The following is a 22,082-nucleotide window of genomic DNA, read 5'->3' on the forward strand; positions in this document are numbered from 1 at the left end:
AAACTGCTGGAGAATGCTGGAGCACAGATTAGGAAAGGAGAGAGATACTGCCTATCAGAAGGCAGGAAGCAGCAGTAGCAAAGGCTAACAGTAGCACAGGCAGTAAACCAGCCCAGCCCACATCAGGGGGGTCAACTGGGAACTGGGTACTCACAGGGCCCATGTCAGAGCATGAAACAGGGGGGGGCCACCTGGCAGTAGGACCAATGTGTGTGACATGATTAGGGGACTTCCCAAAGTGGCTGAGAGGCTTGTGGTGGGGGATAAATGTCCAGCTGTTCTGCAAATTGGGGCTGGACCAGAGAAGTAGTATTTTGTAACTGTCAGAACTGCTAAAGCCTAGGGAAGCTAAAAGTCTTCAGTCTTATGAAGAAGGTTAACCTGCTTCTCTGCGGTCCCATCTGCGTTACTCCCAAGGTTAGGGTAATCAACCTAAAATCCACCTGTATCTAAGATCTGCCACACAGATCTCAATACGAAGCAAATAAAATTACTTCTAATAAGGAAGTAATTCATCAGGAGACAACTCTGCTACTCATGACCTGATCCTTGTCTGCATTTCCATCCCCATCTCATGCCCTTCTCTCCCTCCCTCACGTTAGTCTTTCGGTTCCCAAAATAGCCCCAAACTTTATTTTTCAACCTTAGGGCCTTTGAGCTTGTTCCCTCTGCCGAGAACTCTCATTATACTACCAGACTCTTTACAGGGGTGGCTCCTTCAGGCTGCAGTTTAAATGTCACTTGATCACTAAACCAAAGCAAGCCTCCATCCCCATGCTAATCCGAGAGCTCTAGGAGGACAGGTCTAAGTTCTGCTTGAACTCAATGTTCAACAACGAACACCCAACCACCTAGGACCGGACCTGGCACAGAGGGGATCAATAAATACTTCCAACACGAATGCCTTCACTGGTGTCATGAGGAAATCCTTGCCCATATGTGGCTAGCTCTTATTCCCTTAAAACATGGGAAGCAGCAATGTGACAGCAAACAATAGGCACTTTGCCCTCTCAGTTTTGAGGACACTGCTTTCAATCTTCTCTCTTCAGAACTTTCAAAGGGCAACTTTTCAGACAGTTAAGACAAACTGAATTTATTTTCCCCTATTCACCTCTACCCCGCTAGTCTTCTACAATACGTGATCATAAAAAATGAAGGCTCCAGAAAACCGACTGCATCAAGAGTCAAGAACACATATACATTCGGTCATTAGAACATCCCTAAGCTATGCTGGAGCTGGTTACAAATAAATGGTGCAACAAAGTCAAAGGTAAACAAAGTTGGAATACCTTTTCTAATCAAAAGCTTGGCAAATTCTTGGCACTGAAAGAAGGGAGCTTTGTATCATTAGCAACTTGTGGCAGTTTCACCTTGCTAACAGATAAAGCCGAATGGCCAAAGCAGAATGGCTATCGTAGAAGGAACGCTGGAGTAGGATCTGGGAGACCTAGATTTTGGACCCTTTTAACCAGCTAACACTGTAACATGTGATTTGGGGCAAGCCATTTAACTTTTCATTCATAAAATAACTAAATGGGCACTCCTCTGCACCCACACATGTACCCTAAAAAGTCCCAGGGCCTTTTCCAAATCTAATAATCCATGATTTCTCTTCATTAAAATTTCATTGATTATGAGCCTAAACCTCATTGAATTTATATCATTTGAATCTATACTGACTTTGCTAAATAATGGCTAGAGAGAAAAGGGAAACGAATCTTCAAAAAGAAGCTCACAAAATCACTTAGCATGCAGAGCCAAAACCACCTCATTTGAGCAGCTCATCTTGTTTAAGAAATGAAGGCTCCTCTAATTTATATCAGTCATAGTTACTAAAAGTTGAGGTAAGCACTTCGGCACTAAGATTGTAATGAATGGGAACAGGTAGAAAGTGGAGTTATTAATTCCCTAAGTGCAAGCAAAATGCACACTCTTCATTATTTGGAAATCCTATCATTTTGTTCCTCTGAGTACTTTTAAGGTTCATGGCCTACCCCCTGTACTTTATAATGAAAACTGTGGCACTAAATGATCAGATGATCGGGAAAAGAAATGAACATTCCACTTACAAATGCTTCTCTCCTCAGAGGTTCAGAAAGTAGCAAAGCTGCTGAGTGAGCCAGTTTTTTAAAGGTGGAAGCACAGCCCACTAAAGGGGGCACAAACACCCCTGCCTTTCAGTTGAAATAATCTCATGGCTTTTTATTTAGGCTAGGCTCCTCCAGTTCACAAATAAGAAACCAAGTCTAGAAAGAACAACTTTCTCAGGGTAAGTGAAGGGAATGTCACACCGAGTAGAACACAGGGACGGAGGCGCCTTGGTGTAAGGCAGTGAGTGACCTTTGGAGAGTGAGTCGAACACCCAAGTCAGAACACCCAAGTCTAGACTCTGCTTCTGCTTAACTATGTGGCAAAGCAGCATGGTGTGGGTGGAAGAAAAACTCAATGAAGATCCTGGGGTCTGTGTCTTAGTCTCAGTTAATCACATACTAGCTGTGGTTCCTCAGCTGTAAACTAGAGTTAGGGTTCTACTAGATGATGCTGAAGGTTCTACCATGTGATTCCTGCTTATGTGCATGCTGATGGACCTGGTCATCAATTACCATGTAGGGTGTTTAGCTTAGTACAGGCAGCAATTATGACAAAGTTATATAAATTCTATTGAGTGATGACTAAATGGTATGGTAGAAAAAGGACATTAAGTTAAAAAAAAAAAAAAAACAACTATTTCTAAGCTTGCCAGTAAGGCTGCAAGTTAACACACCTAAAAAGCAAGAAGGGAGATTCAAAGTAAAAGAAAACAATTTTTAAGAATAAAGATCACAGGAGCAAAAGAAATGCAAAGATAAGTAAGTGACGAAAAGAGAAAAATCTACAGATGAGCAGAAACTCTTTTGTAAAACTATCTTTAAAGAACTGTGGGCTTAGAAAAGAAATCCAGAAATAACTATAACCTACTTTATGAAATCACAAACCTGACATTTTTGTATAGCCAAAGAGGCCCTCCATAATGGACCTTTAAAAAGTTACAATGTGGGGAAAAGTCAAGCCATCCTTGCACAAAACCATAAGGGTGCCATTTTTGAGTCTGGTTGCCCTGACTGAAGAAGGAACATCAACAGGAGGGCAAGTAACATGGCCAGGGGGTTTTGAATGGTGGTGCTGCTGTCATATATACCAAAAATGAGGAGAAAACTTAAATCTTTAGAGATGAAGGCCAGGTAAAGCACAATGGAAATGTATTAAACCATGAAAGGTGCAAAATGTTCACCAAATCTTAGGAGAATCCCTGAAGTTTGAAAGAGATCCATTTTGGTCATTAAAAAGAAGTGTGGTGAAATCATGACTAGCCAGAATGCTCAAGCTTAGTTAATTGATTTCTCTATTTAACCAAGGTTTGCAAAGTTTGTCGCAAAGCCTCTCTTACAGAGAAATCCGGTTCTTAAATTTAAAGATTATGAACCCTTGTTTTCTACACATATACAATATAAGAGACCGGAGTTCCCCTGATCCCAAGATCAGGATAGAGCTTTCTAGTGTCTGGGTAAAAATAAGGATGAAATAAACTGGAGGAAAAGAACAGATGATCAATTAAACATTTTCTCATGATTAAGAACAAAGATGTCCATTCCAAGGTAAAATATTTATCTATAGAAACATAAGCAGCAGCAGGATATGAAATGCAAGCAATTTTATTTGATATAAAAGCAAAGACACAACCTAAATTCCATGTTAACCATGGATTACAACACAGCTCCCTGAGAGTCAGCCTCCTTGCCATGTATGGAGGCCCAGTGACAAGTGGGGAGGATCCCTCCTCACCCCATCACCCATACATTCAGGAAGGACTGAAAAGTTCAAGTAAACAGAAGGTGTTGTCACATCAGAAGATCCAAATGTTTGTCAAATATAAATTTTAGACCACAGGACTTCTTCAATTAAAGGTTAAACAGTGTTTTTATTCTTGCTGGTCCAAAGCTATCTAATCTATATCAGTGTTCTTGGATTATTTAAAAAATTGAGGACGGTAGACACTGGCACATGCGTGTACGCAACAGTGATAGAAGATTATCATCTGAACATCAAATCTCATTGTACAAGATTGGAATTATAGGAAAGGTAGGAGGATTAGGCTAAATTTATTATTATACGCAGTCTGAAAAGTATCTTTTAACTAAATAATCTCTAGTATCTTTTTGGTCTGTGGTCATTTTTCTCTTCTCAGAAAAATCCAAATATGTACTGAGCAGAATTAATTCTATGGAGACTTCTGGTCGGTTAGGTATTTATTAGTTAATGTTTCTCTGTGGGAATTTACATTAATAGACAAATTTATACTACTATCATTCAGGATATCATTAAGAATTCGTTATCTGAGACTCCACATTTGTGATGATGTATAAAGAAGCAAAAGTCATCAAAACAAGAAAATATTAACAAATGAAGTGATCTCAAATAAAACTGTCATCACTCAAACATTCCTTCCTTTTAATAGGTGCTGATTCCCACCAGTGTGTCAAAGTCTTTCAGGGAAAATCATAGGCACAGACACTGATAAATGATCTGATGGTGTTATATCAGCTAACAACTGGAGAATAAAAAATGAACAAGGATGAAGACAAAAAAACAGGAATATACAAAAACCAAGAGAAGAGTGACAAAGCCTTTTGTATATTTTTAATGACCTTCTTTTTATTGTGAAAGTCATTCACTGACCTAGCCTACAATTTTACTGTAAAAATTGCCCCACCCTGCCAAAAGATAACAATTGATTCTTTTTTCTAAGAAACAGTATATAGTTGCTATTATAATCTAAATTGTGTTAACTATAAGATAAACTTATTTTTATAATTTTAGTTTCATTTTTTCAACTTAAACTCCCGATCTAACTTTTTATTTACTATGAAATTTTGGTTTCCATTTTAAATAGTAATCTATTGTCCTGGGATAATAAGGACTTCTTGAACTAAACAGTGGTCTACCTTAAAATGTTGTTTAAAAAATCTTTCATGTAAATTTGTGCATACATATGAATTTAACAAGAAAACAGGACATTATCATAATCTTTTAAAGCTAACAGGAGGCAATATATACTCATAAAATATTCCTTGATATAATCAGCATAAGAATACTTGATTAGCTTGAATGTGGGTCAGATCAATTTCAGATCCTATTTCAGTTTAACAATGCTTTCACAGGATTATTTCATTACCTTCATGAAGATTTTTAAACATTGGATTTGGAAAAGTCACTACCAAAATATCAAAAGAATATATTCAGAGTAACTAATAAAAGAAATTCATGAGAGCTATATGACAATAAGGGCAATATTATCATGAAACTGTATTTTTTTTTTTTTTTTTTCGGTACACGGGCCTCTCACTGCTGTGGCCTCTCCCATTGCGGAGCACAGGCTCCGGACGCACAGGCTCAGCGGCCATGGCTCACGGGCCCAGCCACTCCCCGCCATGTGGGATCTTCCCGGACCGGGGCACGAACCCGTGTCCCCTGCATCGGCAGGCGGACTCTCAACCACTGCGCCACCAGGGAAGCCCGAAAATGTATTTTTTATTATAATTAGCCTGACTAAAATTTAAGATGATAAACTGATACAGAATTAAGTGGTTTACATAGGGATTGAATGGACATCCTCACCTATACTAGACTATCTATGTACACTTCACACTCCAAAAGGGTATTTACCACACATTTTCCCTTACTTTCCATTAAGCATGATACTACTCTGGCAGGAGGAAAAGGGTAAAGACAGAAAAGATTGTGTGAGATCTCCCAGGGAGAACTGGAAACAATAGGAAAGTGTGCCTAGAATAGGCTTGGAACTAAAAAGTTATGAATAATTGGATATGTTTTTAGATTCTATTGCTGAAATATTTAGGAAGTGTCCCTCTAGAAGTATGTATAGGCGCACTTACAAAGCTGTCCATCTGCAAAGTGAGTGGGTGATGCGACTGCATGCCTGTGAGGTATGGCAACTGATAATGGCCCAGCAGAGATGAGGGCAGAGTGGATTCATGTATTGTCAGCTCAGTGAAATAAAAACTGATCAAATGTTTCCTATAATGTTTAGACTATCCATACACCCCTGGGATGCCACAGCTAGAAACAATCTCTCTCACCTCAAAACTATACAAAGTCATTCAGCCACTGACTGCTTTCTACTCCGTTTTACTGCTTTTTATTTACAGGTCTTAATTCTGTTAATAGGTCAGAAGCTTCTTGAAAGTATCCAGACCTGATTTACTACCTTCACTGTTCTTATAGCACCTGGCTCAGTGCTCAATGAATTTCTTTTTCTTTTCTTTGTTTTTTGGCCGCGCCACACAGCATGTGGGATCTTAGTTCCCCTGATCAGGGATCGAACTCGAGCCCCCTGCAGTGGAAGTGCAGAGTCTTAATTGCTGGACAGCCAGGGAAGTCCCCAGTGCTCAATGAATTTTAACAGATACACTACTGATTGCCAGTCTGAAGGTATTGTAATTCAGGGACTAATATATTGTTTAATTGAAGCTAAGAATTGGTATTCATAGGATAGAGGTTGTGAAGAATTGGGTATTTAGTTTTCTTAAAAACAGCAATGACATACATGGCCTAGATTGCACTGCTTTTCAAAAATTTGATGACAATTATTATTTTTGGTGGTAGCTGATGGTTGACAATGTGCCTTACAAGATGAATGCACAGCCAGAAGTCTTTATATACAGGCAAAGGTCATGCTTTGATCTACTGTTGCAACCACTCTTTTTAGTAGATCACCATTTGTCTCCTGGCCACCTGCGGTTAGCCCAAAGCCACTGCTCAAAGAGCTTATTTCCAATGGTCTCCTAGGGGGTTGGCCTAGGGCTATTGCTTCCCATTAGACTACGGGTACAAGATTGGAAGCAGGGCTTTTTTGGGTTTTGTTTTTAAAGAACAAGCTAAAGTATTTTTTTGTTGCCTTCTCCTTAAGGCTGCCAAGCCAATGCTAAAATTCCTGGCTGACGTGCTTGTGCTCCACATAACCAGCACATCAGAGCTGGGTTACATCAAATGCTACTGCATCTACCCCAGGAGTTGTTAGCGAGGCCCTTTTGTTATTTAATGTTTGCTAAGTCTCTAAGGTAGGGGTGATGAAACTTCACAAATACAGAGGCTGGTGTCTTACATCACAGTCACTGTGCGCTGATGAAGGTAGGCTATGAATGCCTATTGTCACACTTCCAATTAAATATGAAAGTTGATGCTATGGTGGGGCCTCTTACTCCTGCAGCACTTGTTTTCAAATGGCAGGTTGTGACTCATTAGTGGTGACATCAAAGTATTTCATGCCAAAATAGGCACTTATATGAATTTATATGAGCAAGAAAGAACAGAAAATGGAGAAGCTCACATTAGTAAAATAAGTAATTTTGTGAAACTTTTGTTTCAGTTATATATATGACATTATGTATGAGGATACTGTGTAGGAGGTAAAAAATACTTCTGCTGTGGGATCTCTGTCAAAAAACAAAAATTGAAAAAATGCTGCCTAGAGCTTCTTAAAGGCCATCCATGTGTGTCTTTGTGGTCAGTTTTTCTACTTGGCTGTATCTGGATGGCCAAGAGTCTGGATTTAAAACCTAATGGCCTAATGAAATGCTTTATTTATTTTTTCTTTTGTGCATTACTTTTTTTTTGGTGCATTATTTTTTGTTGTTGTTAATCCTTTATTTTAAACTTTCTTGCCCAGGATAGGGTAATTTTAATACTCCATTTGAAATGGTCTGGATGTGTGACCAAAGCCTCCAAGTATGGTATTTCTTCTTGAAAAGCTTTTATTGTCCAAATGAGTTATCCTAAATATAAAACCATTCCCTCTGCACTGTTTACATACCACTTATCTTTATATTTCTAGCTAACTAGGAAGCAGAGATTGCAGTAACCAATATTGAAGCCTTTAACATAGCACTTGCTACTTGTGTGAACCCAGGAAGTATTTACTTCAAGTAAGTTTTATCATTTTAAACTGTTAGTATTTAGAAACAGTATAAATAGCATGTCTTCTATCCAGCATTTGAAGCAAGATTTCCAGTGTTGACTGTCCCTTAAAACACAAGATGAATTTTCTGATATCATGAGATTTGAAAAGATTCACACGGGAGGAACTAAATGTTTCAAAGCAAAGCATGATGATAATTAAGATATATTTACTGAGATTGAGACTGTAAAATCTGAGGAACACAGTCTAATCAGCTAGATTTCATCTCTTCCATATTCTATTCACAAAAACTAAATATAAAAAGTATATATATACCTTCACTGTCCTTGAATTTCTTGATTGCCACAATTTCATGCGTTTCCTGCAAAGGAAAAGAGGCAGAAGAAAAGTCATTCTCCAGTGTTTTTCAAACTGGGAATCCCAACTGTCTGGGGGTACATTCTGAAACAGAGTAGCAAGAACCCAAAGGTTAAAAAATAAATCCTCCTCTTCCCCAGTCCCTCATTTCTTTCTCAGTTCCAAAATTCTCTTTCTTACTACCCTGCAGGCATTGTCAGGGAAGGAAAAGGAGAAGGGGGAGGGGCTGGGGGACGAAGAGCAGATTTGGCAATAGAATATGGATGAACCAGCAGTGTCAATGTCTTGAGACTACGCAAAAGTGCCAGGATGGCTGACAACAGACTGGCATCTATACTGCCCTCTGAAACCCAGGGACATATTTAATTGGGTTTCTAGGACCAGAGAAAAGGCTTCTATAATACTTGGTAGTTGCTGGTAGCAGAATACCTCTTCCAAGTCTCCTCCCTGCACTTACCTCTTCCTAACAAACGTATCTAGTTGTTCACCAGCTCTTCCCATTGATAGCCATTTCATATCCAAAGTGGGATAAACATTTGTCACCAAATACCAATCATCAACTTTCCCCTGCCTTTGTTTAGCTCTCCTGAACTAGCAGAAGTAGTTGGTGAGAAGAACCCTATTTTAAACTGAAAACACCACAAATCCTTTTTTTTGGTCTTTTGTGGCTGGAAGACAAGAAAATAAGGGCTGGGAAGGAAATGAAAATGCTAAAGATTAAGTATAACTAGGCTAAATAATTCATGTAAGATATTCTAGTCTATGAAAGGAATAAAAAAGCTTTTGGTAAAGTAATATATAGATTCTTCAAAGGCAACATGTCATATAAAAAGGTCTTCTGAATGATTCAGGCCTGTTCTTTTTTACTCTAAGTGGGTATACTTTCAGATCTGTAAGAGCAAATCTTTTATAAAACTTTGTCCCTGCATCAAAGCAAAGACTTGAAAAACAGACACAATACGAGGCAATAACCAACAGGGCACAAAATCATTAACTTATTAAAAATATATGCTTTTCTCCTAGATTCCTTACAAAAGCAAAGAGAATCAAATAAGTAGGGGGGGGGGGAAAAATTTTAAAAAAGCTACCATTTCAGTCATTATGCTGAAAGACAAACTTTGAGTCGTAACTATAACTGTAAATCAAACCCTGTTTCTCACCTGCCCGTTGAAAAACGAAGAAAATACCAGCTTTCATATTTGTGTTACAGGGGAAAAAGTATCTGAAAGTGCTATAGGCTATTGAGGAGAAAGATTCTTATTAAGGTTATTATGTTTTTGTTTTTAAGGGAGGAATAGAATTGTAGAGTACAGAGAGCTTTGGGGATACAATTTATTTGTACATCAGCAAACCTTCTGACTTTTAAACTCAGCCACCCAGGTACTTTCTGATATTGTAACTGTTTCATGACTGAGAAGGAGTAACTGTAAAGTCAAAGTGATGTGGAGGATGATCACCTAGAATATTAGTATAGGTAGTACCAGGTAACTCTGCTAGGTATGCTACTCTCTCTTAATACACTGACACTGTTTTCTTACCCTGCTCCTTTACAAATGGCTCTAGCTAGCAACTCACCTGTGGCCTAAGAGAAAGTACAAAGCCCTATCAAGAAACTGCTCACAGCACAGAGAAAGGGGCAACAGGACTGCATCCAGGAAAAGAGGAGGACTGCCCACATTTCAACTGAGTGTTATTCCAGGTACCATTTCATCCTATATTGCACATTTTTTATTTTTTATTTTTTTACGGTACGCGGGCCTCTCACTGTTGTGGCCTCTCCCGTTGCGGAGCACAGGCTCTGGACGCGCAGGCTCAGAGACCATGGATCACGGACCTAGCCGCTTCATGGCATGTAGGATCTTCCCGGACCGGGGCACGAACCTGTGTCCCCTGCATCGGCAGGCGGACTCTCAACCACTGTGCCACCAGGGAAGCCCTACTGCACATTTTTTAAATGGCATCCTAAGTGTTAAAACTTTGCCTGATTTTATAAAAGGTCTTGCTTAGGTCAAAACTATCCACTGATATGACTACATATTTAAATTTATAACTACCATATTGAAGAAAGAAACTCATCAGATTTTTTTCTCCTGGCATCTCATAAATAGAATTTACAGTATAAAACAGTTGCCCGAAGGGGGGTCAAATAAGATGAAATGTTTATTCTTTTATTTATCCTTTCACCAATATCATGAAAATCCTCTTTCTCCTCAACAATCACACACAGACACATACACACTCAATATGGTTTATACATTTACTTATACAACAAAGCCAAACAGACGGAAGTTTTCTACATAAAATCCAATGTTTGGTGGAAAACACATGCAATCGAGGGCAGAAGATGCTGGAAAAATTTTAACATTTTACTTTTATTCAAACTACTTATAAAAATAATACAAACTCATAGAACATAAAGGGGTATGAGTATAAAAGGAGAATAAAAAGAAATAAAAAACTATATAACCCTTCCTAATAACATCTTAGTATATTTTCTTCCAGTAAATTTTTCTCAAATTGGAAGAATTTGAGAACACATATATTGTGCTGTATGTTGCTTTTATTTCATTTGATATTGTATAAGGAACATCTGACCTGTCATTAAATAATTTTTAAAACCACCATTTTTAATGGATGGTTATTTAACCAGTCTATCAATGAACATACTTCAACATCTGCATCTTCATTTCCATAAAGTAAATTCTGTAACTGATATAACTGGGTTAAAGGGTATGAACGGTAGAGGCTCCTAATACTGCCAAAGTGATATCCAAAAATATATCATTTTACAGTTCCCTTCAGCAGCTTGAGAACCCACGCTACAACCATAGCCAACACTAAATACAATCATTAAAAAAATCTTTAGACACCAATGAGATCAAAGGTTTGCTTCTATGAACTGGTAAGTGAAATTAGGTGTACTAAGCTTAATGTTTTCCCTACTAATTCATGAATGTGAACTTGTTGACAAATTTTGTTACAAATATTTTCCCCAGATTGTTGTGGACATGGAATTATTTAGGGTGTTGTTATTGTTGCTGAACATAGTTTATTATTATATAGTCAAATTTATTGATACATGCCTTTGTTATTAGGTGCACAACTTTTGTCCTCAGACTCCTTACTTAGCTTGTATATAATTAATATTTATCCACATTTATCTGTCTCGATATTTCAATGATTTAATCTTGTTCCTTAAGTCTTTATTCACTTGTAATTTATTTTAATATGCTATATGGTGAGGGAATCTAAATTTAAATTTCTAAAAACAACCAATTTTCCCAATATCTTTTACCATGGATTTTTAGTTCTGTTGCATCTTAGCATCCTTATATATATACTCTAGATTTTCTTTCAGAGCTTTTTAATCTAGGCTATACTACTGACCTGTTGATTCTTATGCCAGAACCAGTTTAAATTACTGTGACCTTAAACTGTTTTAAATTACTCTGGGGTTACTGACCCTGATACTTCTTATATCATTTTGTTAAATAAATTTATTATTGAGAATAGGTTTTGGCTGCTATATTTAATTTGTAGTTACACACACATGAGCTATTATATTTAGTCTCTATTTCTTTTTTTTGTTGTTGTTATCCTCTTGCTATATTTGACCTCTTTTTTTTGGCCGCGTTTTGCAGCATGTTGGATCTTATTTCCCTGGCCAGGGATGGAACCTGTGCCCCCTGCAATGGAAGTGTGGAGTCTTAACCACTGCACTGCCAAGGAAGTCACCTATATTTGACCTTTTTGTTAATGTGTAATGTCCTTGTCTCTTGTAACCTTTTAAAAAAAAAATTAAAGTCTATTTTGTCTGATAATATATAACATAATCACTTGTTCTCTTTTGGTTACTATTTCTGTGGAATATCTCTTTCCATTCTCCCACTTCAACCTTTTTGCCTCTTTGGATCTAAAGTGAGTCTTTCATAGACAGCATATAGTTGGATCATGTTTATGTTTATTTTTATTATTTTTAAAATTTTTACTGAAGTGTAGTCGATTTACAATGTTGTGTCAATTTCTGCTGTACAGCAAAGTGATTCAGTTTTACATATATATGCTTTTTCATATTCTTTTCCATTATGGTTTATCACAGGATATTGAATATAGTTCCCTGTACTATACGGTAGGACCTTGTTGTTTATCCACCCTATATATAATAGTTTGCATCTGTTAATCCCAAGCTCCCAATCCTTCCTTTCCCTACCCCTCTCCCCCTTGGCAACCACATGCCTGTTCTCTATATCTCTGAGTCTGGATCATTAAAAAAAATTTTTTTATTGAAATATAGTTGATTTACACTGCTGTGTTAGTTACAGGTGTATAGATTCTATTTCTTTACATATCTCCTACTGTGGTTTTTCACATATTTGAGTGTTCAATCTGCATTAACTTTTTGCTCAGCCACTATTTATCTTTGGATGGCTTTCTGAGTAAGTATCCTATTTTCCAGGTCTTTAACATATATCTGAAAGTCCTCACATGTGAATGGCAACTTGGAAGGCACAAAATTCTCAGGAAGAAAACCTTATGTTCTCCACCATCCTCAGGGTCACTGTAAGGCTGTGTTTCCTGCAAAGCTCTGGAAAGTGCCATTCACATCATAGATGTCTCATACAAACATAGATGTTTGTACGTTTATTAAAGCAACTTTCCAGTAGTTAGGAGTAAAGTGTCTTGTTGTAACAAAATCCGTACACTAAGATACTTTTCCAAGAAGAAGAAAATGAAGGGAATTCCCTGGCAGTCCAGTGGTTAGGACTCCGCACTTTCATTGCTGAGGGCCCAGGTTCAGTCCCTGGTCAGGGAACTAAGATCCCACAAGCTGCATGGCTTGGCCAAACAAAAAAGAAAAAGAAAAGAAAATGAAAGATCTTAAAAGAAGAACTGCTGTTTTCTAATCCACATAAGGCTCCAAATGGGCTAGCGATACCCTGATGGTCTTCTGGTATTTGTGTTGTAGAAAAGAACTCCGAGGTCAATTTGGTTTTTGTTCGGATGTAGATAACTTCTTTTTTTCTGCCTAGATGCTGTTATGCTGTTAGGACTTTTCCTTTTCCTTGGAATGGAAATTTTAAATTATCAGAATATATCTAGGGGTTTTCTTCTAGCAACCTTAAATGTTGTTTCTACTCCTATTTTTCTAATAGTTTCCACTAGAAATCTTGTAACTTTTAGGTTAAATTTTCATAATTGCTTTGTAGGTTTTGTTCACTAATGCATCACAAATGCCTAGAATGGCAGGCGCATAGTAGGTGTTCAATAAATGTTCTTTTACTTCTTTCATTTTAGGTTTCTTCATCTTCTTTCCTTATCTCAGCTGACTTCTGCAATGTTTGCCTTCTTTCAGCTTGTTATCACTATAGAGGTCATATCCTCCTGGCTTTCCTTCAGGAGACAACTTCATCTGCTTGTTACAAAAAAAATTTTTTTAGAACTATGTGCAGCTGTTAAATCTGCAGAGCAGTGAAAGACATGGGTAGCCATGTCTTTTCATAAGCCGCACCCCGACTCCCACTTTTAACTCATCCTCACTAAGATAGGAAGAGATCCACCACGCTTGGTGTCTGGCAGCAAAACAGGTAGTTGGGTTTTTTAGCAACCTCAATTTCAAAGGCAGATTGATGCACCGGAGCCCAATTTCAAAACCTGGATCGTTAGCAAACATCTTTCTCGTTGGGTTGGCTGGTCTGAGGCTGGGCCGCCTGTGGGCATCAGTCCAAGTCTTTTCCTATTCCCTTTGGACAGTTTGCCCTATTCTGGTTCAGAAAGTAGAACAGATAGCATGTATTGTTCAATCTATCCCCCTGGACTTTGCCAATGATCTTCAATGTTCAGTTTCTTAGCTTACAGAACTTTTTTTTTTTTTTTTTTTTGCGGTACGCGGGCCTCTCACTGCTGTGGCCTCTCCCGTTGCGGAGCACAGGCTCCGGACGCGCATGCTCAGCAGCCATGGCTTACGTGCTCAGCCGCTCCGCGGCATGTGGGATCTTCCCGGACCGGGGCACGAACCCGTATCCCCTGCATCGGCAGGCGAACTCTCAACCACTGCGTCACCAGGGAAGCCCGCTTACAGAACTTTTATGAGTTTTTGGTTTTGCTTTTAAATAAATTCATGCCACCACCCTGAGATGCTACATGTAATATAGGTGTAGACAAAGGACAAATATATGAAAAATAACTCCAAAGAACTGTGTTTTAAATTCAATTTATTCACAAAAGCACACCATTGCCCCCACAATGTCTGCAAGAGAATGTCACCAGCTGTAGTTAACAAGATAGGTGTAAACTGCTTACTTGTTTAAACAATGAGTTACTTAAGAGCTCACATTTTGGGTTGGGCCTGGGCCTCGCGGCGGTGGCGAAAAAAAAAAAAGCTCACATTTTAAATAAGAAACTAAGGATGTAATAAAATATATAAGTAAACACTAATGATAATTCCATGTCTCACCCTTAATTTTGCCTCAAAATAGGAATTATATTACTTTGGAATGCAGAAAGACAGAGGTTCCTGAATTGTACTACTACCTTCATGAGTGAATAAGCTATATCAAGGCATTTAACATTTCCCAGAATAAATTTCTATAACTGAAAAAAAAATTAGAAAGAGAATGAAAAATAAATTTTGTGAATAGTAACAAACAGAAAAATACGTCTAGGGCTTATATTTCTTTTTTTAATTTATTTCTTTTTTAAATTTAATTTAATTTTATTATTATTATTATTTTTTGCGGTACGTGGGCCTCTCACTGTTGTGGGCTCTCCCATTGCAGAGCACAGGCTCCGGACACGCAGGCTCAGCGGCCATGGCTCATGGGCCCAGCCGCTCCGCGGCATGTGGGATCATCCCGGACCGAGGAACAAACCCACGTCCCCTGCATCAGCAGGCGGACTCTCAACCACTGCGCCACCAGGGAAGCCCTTGAATTTTATTTATTTTTTTATACAGCAGGTTCTTACGAGTCATCAATTTTATACACATCAGTGTATACATGTGAATCCCAATCGCCCAATTCATCACACACAACCCCCACCCCCTGCCACTTTCCCCCCTTGGTGTCCATACGTTTGTACTCTACATCTGTGTCTCAATTTCTGCCCTGCAAACCAGTTCATCTATACCATTTTTCTAGGTTCCACATATATGCGTTAATATATGATATTTCTTTTTCTTTTTCTGACTTACTTCACTCTGTATGACAGTCTCTAGATCCATCCACGTCTCAACAAACGACCCCATTTCGTTCCTTTTTATGGCTGAGTAATATTCCATTGTATACATGTACATCTTCTTTATCCATTCATCTGTCATTGGGTATTTAGGTTGCTTCCATGACCTGGTTATTGTAAATAGTGCTGCAATGAACATTGGGGTGCGTGTGTCTTTTTGAATTATGGTTTTCTCTGGTTAAATGCCCAGTAGTGGGATTGCTGGATCATACGGTAATTCTATTCTTAGTTTTTTAAGGGACCTCCATATTGTTCTCCATAGTGGTTGAGCAGCTTTTCAAGTGCTTCTTGGCCACCTGTATGTCTTCTTTGGACAAATGTCCATTTAGGTCTTCTGCCCATTTTTGGATTGGGCTGTTTGTTCTTGTAATATTGAGATGCATGAGCTGTTTATATATTTCGGAGATTAATCCTTTGTCCGTTGATTCATTTGCAAATATTTTCTCCCATTCTGAGGGTTGTCTTTTCGTCTTGTTTATGGTTTCCTTTGCTGTGCAAAAGCTTTGAAGTTTCATTAGGCCCCACTTGTTTATTTTTGTTTTTATTTCCGTTACTCTAGGAGGTGGATCAAAAAAGATCTTGCTGTGATTTATGTCAGAGTGTTCTTCCTATGTTTTCCTCTAAAAGATTTGTAGTGTCTGGTCTTACATTTAGGTCTCGAATCCATTTTGAGCTTGTTTTTGTGTATGGTGTTAGCCAGTGTTCTAATTTCATTCTTTTACATGCAGCTGTCCAGTTTTCCCAGCACCACTTATTGAAGAGACTGTCTTTTCTTCACTGTGTATCCTTGCCTCCTTTGTCATAGATTAGTTGACCATAGGTGCGTGGGTTTATATCTGGGCTTTCTATCTTGTTCCATTGATCTATATTTCTGTTTTTGTGCCAGTACCATATTGTCTTGATTACTGTAGCTTTGTAGTATAGTCTGAAGTCTGATTCCTCCAGCTCAGCATTTTTTCTCTCAAGTCTGCTTTGGCTATTCGGGGTCTTCTGTGTCTCCATGCAAATTTTAAGGTTTTTTGTTCTAGTTCTGTAAAAAATGCCATTGGTAATTTGATAGGGATTGCATTCAATCTGTAGATTGCTTTAGGTAGTATAGTCATTTTCACAATATTGATTCTTCCAATCCAAGAACATAGTATATCTCTCCAACTGTTAGTACCATCTTTAATTTCTTTCATCAGTGTCTTATAGTTTTCTGCATATAGGTCTTTTGTATCCCTAGGTAGGTTTATTCCTAGGCATTTTATTCTTTTTGTTGCAATGGTAAGTGGGAGTGCTTCCTTAATTTCTCTTTCAGATTTTTCATCATTAGCATATAGGAATGCAAGAGATTTCTGTGTGTTAATTTTGTAACCTGCAACTTTACCAAATTCATTGATTAGCTCTAATAGTTTTCTGGTGCATCTTTAGGATTCTCTATGTATAGTATCATGTCATCTGCAGACAGTAACAGTTTTGCTTCTTCTTTTCAAATTTGTACTCCTTTTATTTCTTTTCCTTCTCCGATTGCCGTGGCTAGGACTTCCAAAACTATGTTGAATAACAGTGGTGAGAGTGGACATCCTTGTCTTGTTCCTGATCTTAGAGGAAATGCTTTCAGTTTTTCACCATTGATAATGATGTTTGCTGAGGGTTTGTCATATATGGCCTTTATTATGTTGAGGTAGGTTCCCTCTATGCCAACTTTCTGGAGAGTTTTTTGTTGTTGTTGTTGTTGTTTTGCTATACGCGGGCCTCTCACTGCTGTGGCCTCTCCCGTTGTGGAGCACAGGCTCTGGACGCGCAGGCTCAGCAGCCATGGCTCACGGGCCCAGCCGCTCCTCGGCATGTGGGATCTTCCTAGACTGGGGCACGAACCCGTGTCCCCTGCAATGGCAGGCGGACTCTCAACCACTGCACCACCAGGGAAGCCCTCTGGAGAGTTTTTATCATAAATCGGTGTTGAATTTTGTCAAAAGCTTTTTCTGCATCTATTGAGATGATCATATGGTTTTTATTCTTCAACTTGTTAATATGGTGTATCACATTGATTGATTTGCGTATATTGAAGAATCATTGCATCCCTGAGATAAATCCCACCTGATCATGGTGTATGATCCTTTTAATGTGCTGTTGGATTCTGTTTGCTAGTATTTTGTTGAGGATTTTTGCATCTATATTCATCAGTGATATCGGTCTGTAATTTTCTTTTTTTGTAGTATCTTTGTCTGGTTTTGGTATCAGGGTGATGGTGGCCTCATAGAATGAGTTTGGGAGTGTTCCTATGCAATTTTTGGGAAGAGTTTGAGAAGGATGGGTGTTAGCTCTTCTCTAAATGTTTGACAGAATTCACCTGTGAAGGCATCTGGGTCTGGACCTTTGCTTGTTGGAAGATCTTTAATCACAGTTTCAATTTCATTACTTGTGATTGGTCTGTTCATATTTTCTATTTCTTCCTGGTTCAGTCTTGGAATGTTATACATTTTTTAAGAATTTGTCCATTTCTTCCAGGTTGTCCGTTTTATTGGCATAGAGTTGCTTGTAGTAGTCTCTTAGGATGCTTTGTATTTCTGCAGTGTCTGTTGTAACTTCTCCTTTTTCATTTCTAATTTTATAGATTTGAGTCCTCTCCCTCTTTTTCTTGATGAGTCTGGCTATCGGTGTATCAATTTTGTTTACCTTCTCAAAGAACTAGCTTTTAGTTTTATTGATCCTTGCTATTGTTTTGTTTCTATTTCATTTATTTCTGCTCTGATCTTTATATCTTTTCTTCTGCTAAGTTTGTGTTTTGTTTGTTCTTCTTTCTCTAGTTCCTTTAGGTGTAAGGTTAGATTGTTTATTTGAGATTTTTCTTGTTTCTTGAGGTAGGCTTGTATAGCTATAAACTTCCTTCTTAGAACTGCTTTTGCTGCATCCCATAGGTTTTGGATCGTCATGTTTTCATTGTCATTTGTTTCTAGGTATGTTTTTGTTTCCTCTTTGATTTCTTCAGTGGTCTCTTGGTTATTTAGTCACATATTGTTTAGCCTCCATGTGTTTGTGGTTTTTACGTTTTTTGCCCTGTAATTCATTTCTAATCTCATAGCATTCTGGTCAGAAGATGCTTGATATGATTTCAATTTTCTTAAATTTACTGAGGCTTGATTTGTGACTCAAGATGTGATCCATCCTGGAGAATGTTCCATGCGCACTTGAGAAGAAAGTGTAATCTGCTGTTTTTGGATGGAATGTCCAATAAATATCAATTAAATCTATCTGGTCTATTGTTTCATTTAAAGCTTCTGTTTCCTTATTTATTTTCACTTTGGATGATCTGTCCATTGGTGTAAGTGAGGTGTTAAAGTCCCCCACTATTATTGTGTTACTGTCCATTTCCTCTTTTATTTTTTTTCTTCCTCTTTCCTCATTTCCATTTCCTCAGTTGCCTTATGTATTGAGGTGCCCCTATGTTGGGTGTGTATATATTTATAATTGTTGTATCTTCTTCTTGGATTGATCCCTTGATCATTATGTAGTGTCCTTCCTTGTCTCTTATAACATTCTTTATTTTAAAGTCTATTTTATCTGATATGAGTATTGCTACTGCACCTTTTTTTGATTTCCATTTGCATGGAGTATCTTTTTCCATCCCGTCACTTTCAGTCTGTATGTGGCCCTAGGTCTGAAGTGGGTCTCTTGTACACAGCATATATATGGGTCTTGTTTTTGGATCCATTCAGCGAGCCTGTGACTTTTGGATGGAGCATTTAATCCATTCACTTTTAAGGTAATTATCGATATGTTCCTATGACCATTTTCTTAATTGTTTTGGTTTTGTTTTTGTAGGTCCTTTTCTTCTCTTGTGTTTCCCCTTAGAGAAGTTCCTTTAGCATCTGTTGTAGAGATGGTTTGGTGGTGCTGAATTCTCTTAGGTTTTGCTTGTCTGTAAAGCTTTTGATTTCTCCATCGAATCTGAATGAGATCCTTGCCGGGTAGAGTAATCTTGGCTGTAGGTTCTTCCCTTTCATCAGGTTAAGTATATCATGCCACTCCCTTCTGGCTTGTTGAGTTTCTGCTGAGAAATCAGCTGTTAACCTTATGGGAGTTCCCTTGTATGTTATTTGTCGTTTTTCCCTTGCTGCTTTCAATAATTTTTCTTGGTCTTTAATTTTTCTCAAAAAATTACTATGTGTTTTATATTTCTTCCAGTATTCTCAAGATCCTCCACCTCATAAAAACCATGCTTCAATCAGTGAACAACCATACTGAACACAGAGACTTGTAACCAAAACTCATTCCTGCTACTAAAGTTCCTCAGTCATTGCTTTATTCCCAGAATCAATTCTCCCTTCTTAAGATATTGGCAAAGCAACCGATTGGCATTAACAATCATAAGATTTACTAAGTTATTTTAAATGCAGTTACATAACTTGATTTAATTATGCTTTGGAACAGTGAATTCTCTAAACCAATCGTACACTGTTGTAAGGAAGTAGCAGAAGTCATTGTTTTAAATTTTTGCTCTGTAATTTAAAATATCCAACATGCATTATGAAACAGAACAGAAAAAAATGCTGATTTTATTTTACTCTCCTATTCATGGATTAAAACATTCCAAAGGTTATGCTCTACAATTCATTTTCTAATTATTCTCTGAGGAAGCCCTTCCTTGGGAGAAATTCTTTATTTTTTCATCTAGATAGCAGGAATACAACTTGACAACTAAAGTATTTTAAAATATTTCATTTGGTTTGCAAATATCACACTGTCTAAGTGTTTTCAAACACTGACGTGCTCATTCAGCAGAAGCAAAATCCTACAAACATAAATATTATCACCTTATAGACAGATATGGTAACTGAAAAAGTATGCTTTATTTTAGGTTATTATTTTTCAGTACTTTTGTGCCAGGGTCTGTGCTTCCCATGTAGTATTTCATTTAATCTTCAAATCAATACTCTGAAGAGAATCTTATCATCATGTTCATTTTACAGATGAGAATGTACTGAAGTTTAAAGAAGTTCCATAATTTGCCCCAAGATCATACAACTAAGAAGTAATAGGGCTAAATTTTTAAACCCGGGAAGATTGATTCTGGAGGCCATTTCTCAACCATGGCAATGCTATTCACTGTTGCAAGTCATATATGTAAGTTCTATTGTTGAAAAGGATATATTCTGAAACACACACACACACACTCTCTCTCTCTCTCTCTCTCTCTCTCTCTCTCTCTCTCTCTCTCTCCTGGGGAGGAGGAGGCATGATTATTTCTCTTCTGTGTTTTCTCAAAAGTACATGTTAGCACCAACAAAACATTTCAAATAGTTTTCTAATGTCTGTTATATTTATACAACTAAAAGAATGTGCAAATATTTCATTGTTTCCATCTTTATCTATATTCCAACTTGTATTTCACAGAATCTTCTCAACTTAGACAAATTGTTTAAATTATTTTTACATTATGAGCAAAATTATAAAATGGGAGTAAATTCAAGCACAGGATACATTCCACGGCAGGTAGATACAATGGAGCTAATAGAAATAAACATTATCCAGGATACACAATGATAAAAACCAGACTGTTTTCTAAGAAATCCTTTAAATATCTTTCCTTGACTTGTATTATTTATTACTTGTAAACTGCCATAGTCTGCCAATACTAAAAGTTAGATTAACTACTAAATTTTAGTACTGCAGACTTAATCAGGAAAGATTAATACCCAGGGAAGCATTTCAGTCAGTCAGCTAAGAACTATCTATTGGGCCCCTGCCTTATGTGAGGTCTTTTATGTGACATCCTAGGTTTAACATGAGTGAGTAAATAAAGCATCTCATACATACAGAAGCTTACATCCTGGTGTGTAATAATGCATGATAGTAAGTAAAAATTTATGACAAAAGTTAAAAAGTACGATGAATGTTATATGATATGCTACAGAAGTTTAAAACAGACTGATCATGTTAATATAAAGAAGTTCAACTGCATACCCCTTTGAGATTTAAGTTTATAATATGTTGGTTTATTTGCTTCTAATCTCTCTCTATCTGAAATATGAAATATCATAAGTATGTCTTCGTTCATTCCCATTCCTTCTCTCCCCAGAGGTAACTTTCACTCTGAAGTTGGCATGTACTGTTCCCATGCACATTTTTATTACTACCGATAAATTTACCCATAAGCAAATTTACTACTATTTTGTACATTAAAAATCATATAACTGGCATGTTATTGTACACATCTTTTTGCAACAGTTTTTTTTTTAAAGTACAACATGGTATATCTGAGATTTAAACATAAATCTAGTCAACTGGGGATAATTGTGGCCCCCAGGGGACATCTGGAAATGTCTGGAGACACTTTCGGTTGTCACTATGGGGTGTGGGGGTTACTTACATCTAGTGGGTAAAGGCTACGGATACTGCTGAACACCCTACAGTGCACAGGACAGTCCCCACCACAAAGAATTACCTGGCCCCAAATGTCAAAAGTGCTGATATTGAGAAACCCTGCTCTAGATTATTCATTTTAACGGTTTTGTAGTAGTCCACTATAAAC

General features: G+C 37.6%; 1 protein-coding gene across 1 annotated transcript in view; it reads right to left on the reverse strand.

The window, feature by feature from the left end:
• CDKL5 (cyclin dependent kinase like 5) overlaps positions 1-22,082 on the reverse strand; it is a 126,571-nt gene that overhangs the window by 63,118 nt on the left and 41,371 nt on the right. The window contains exon 3 of the mRNA XM_007467401.1: positions 8,291-8,336. Coding sequence (XP_007467463.1) covers positions 8,291-8,336 — 46 coding nt within the window. The remainder of the gene's footprint in view (positions 1-8,290; positions 8,337-22,082) is intronic.

The sequence above is a fragment of the Lipotes vexillifer genome, unplaced genomic scaffold, assembly GCF_000442215.2.
Source record: "Lipotes vexillifer unplaced genomic scaffold, Lipotes_vexillifer_v1.1 scaffold318, whole genome shotgun sequence".
NCBI classification, from domain to species: Eukaryota; Metazoa; Chordata; class Mammalia; order Artiodactyla; family Lipotidae; genus Lipotes; species Lipotes vexillifer.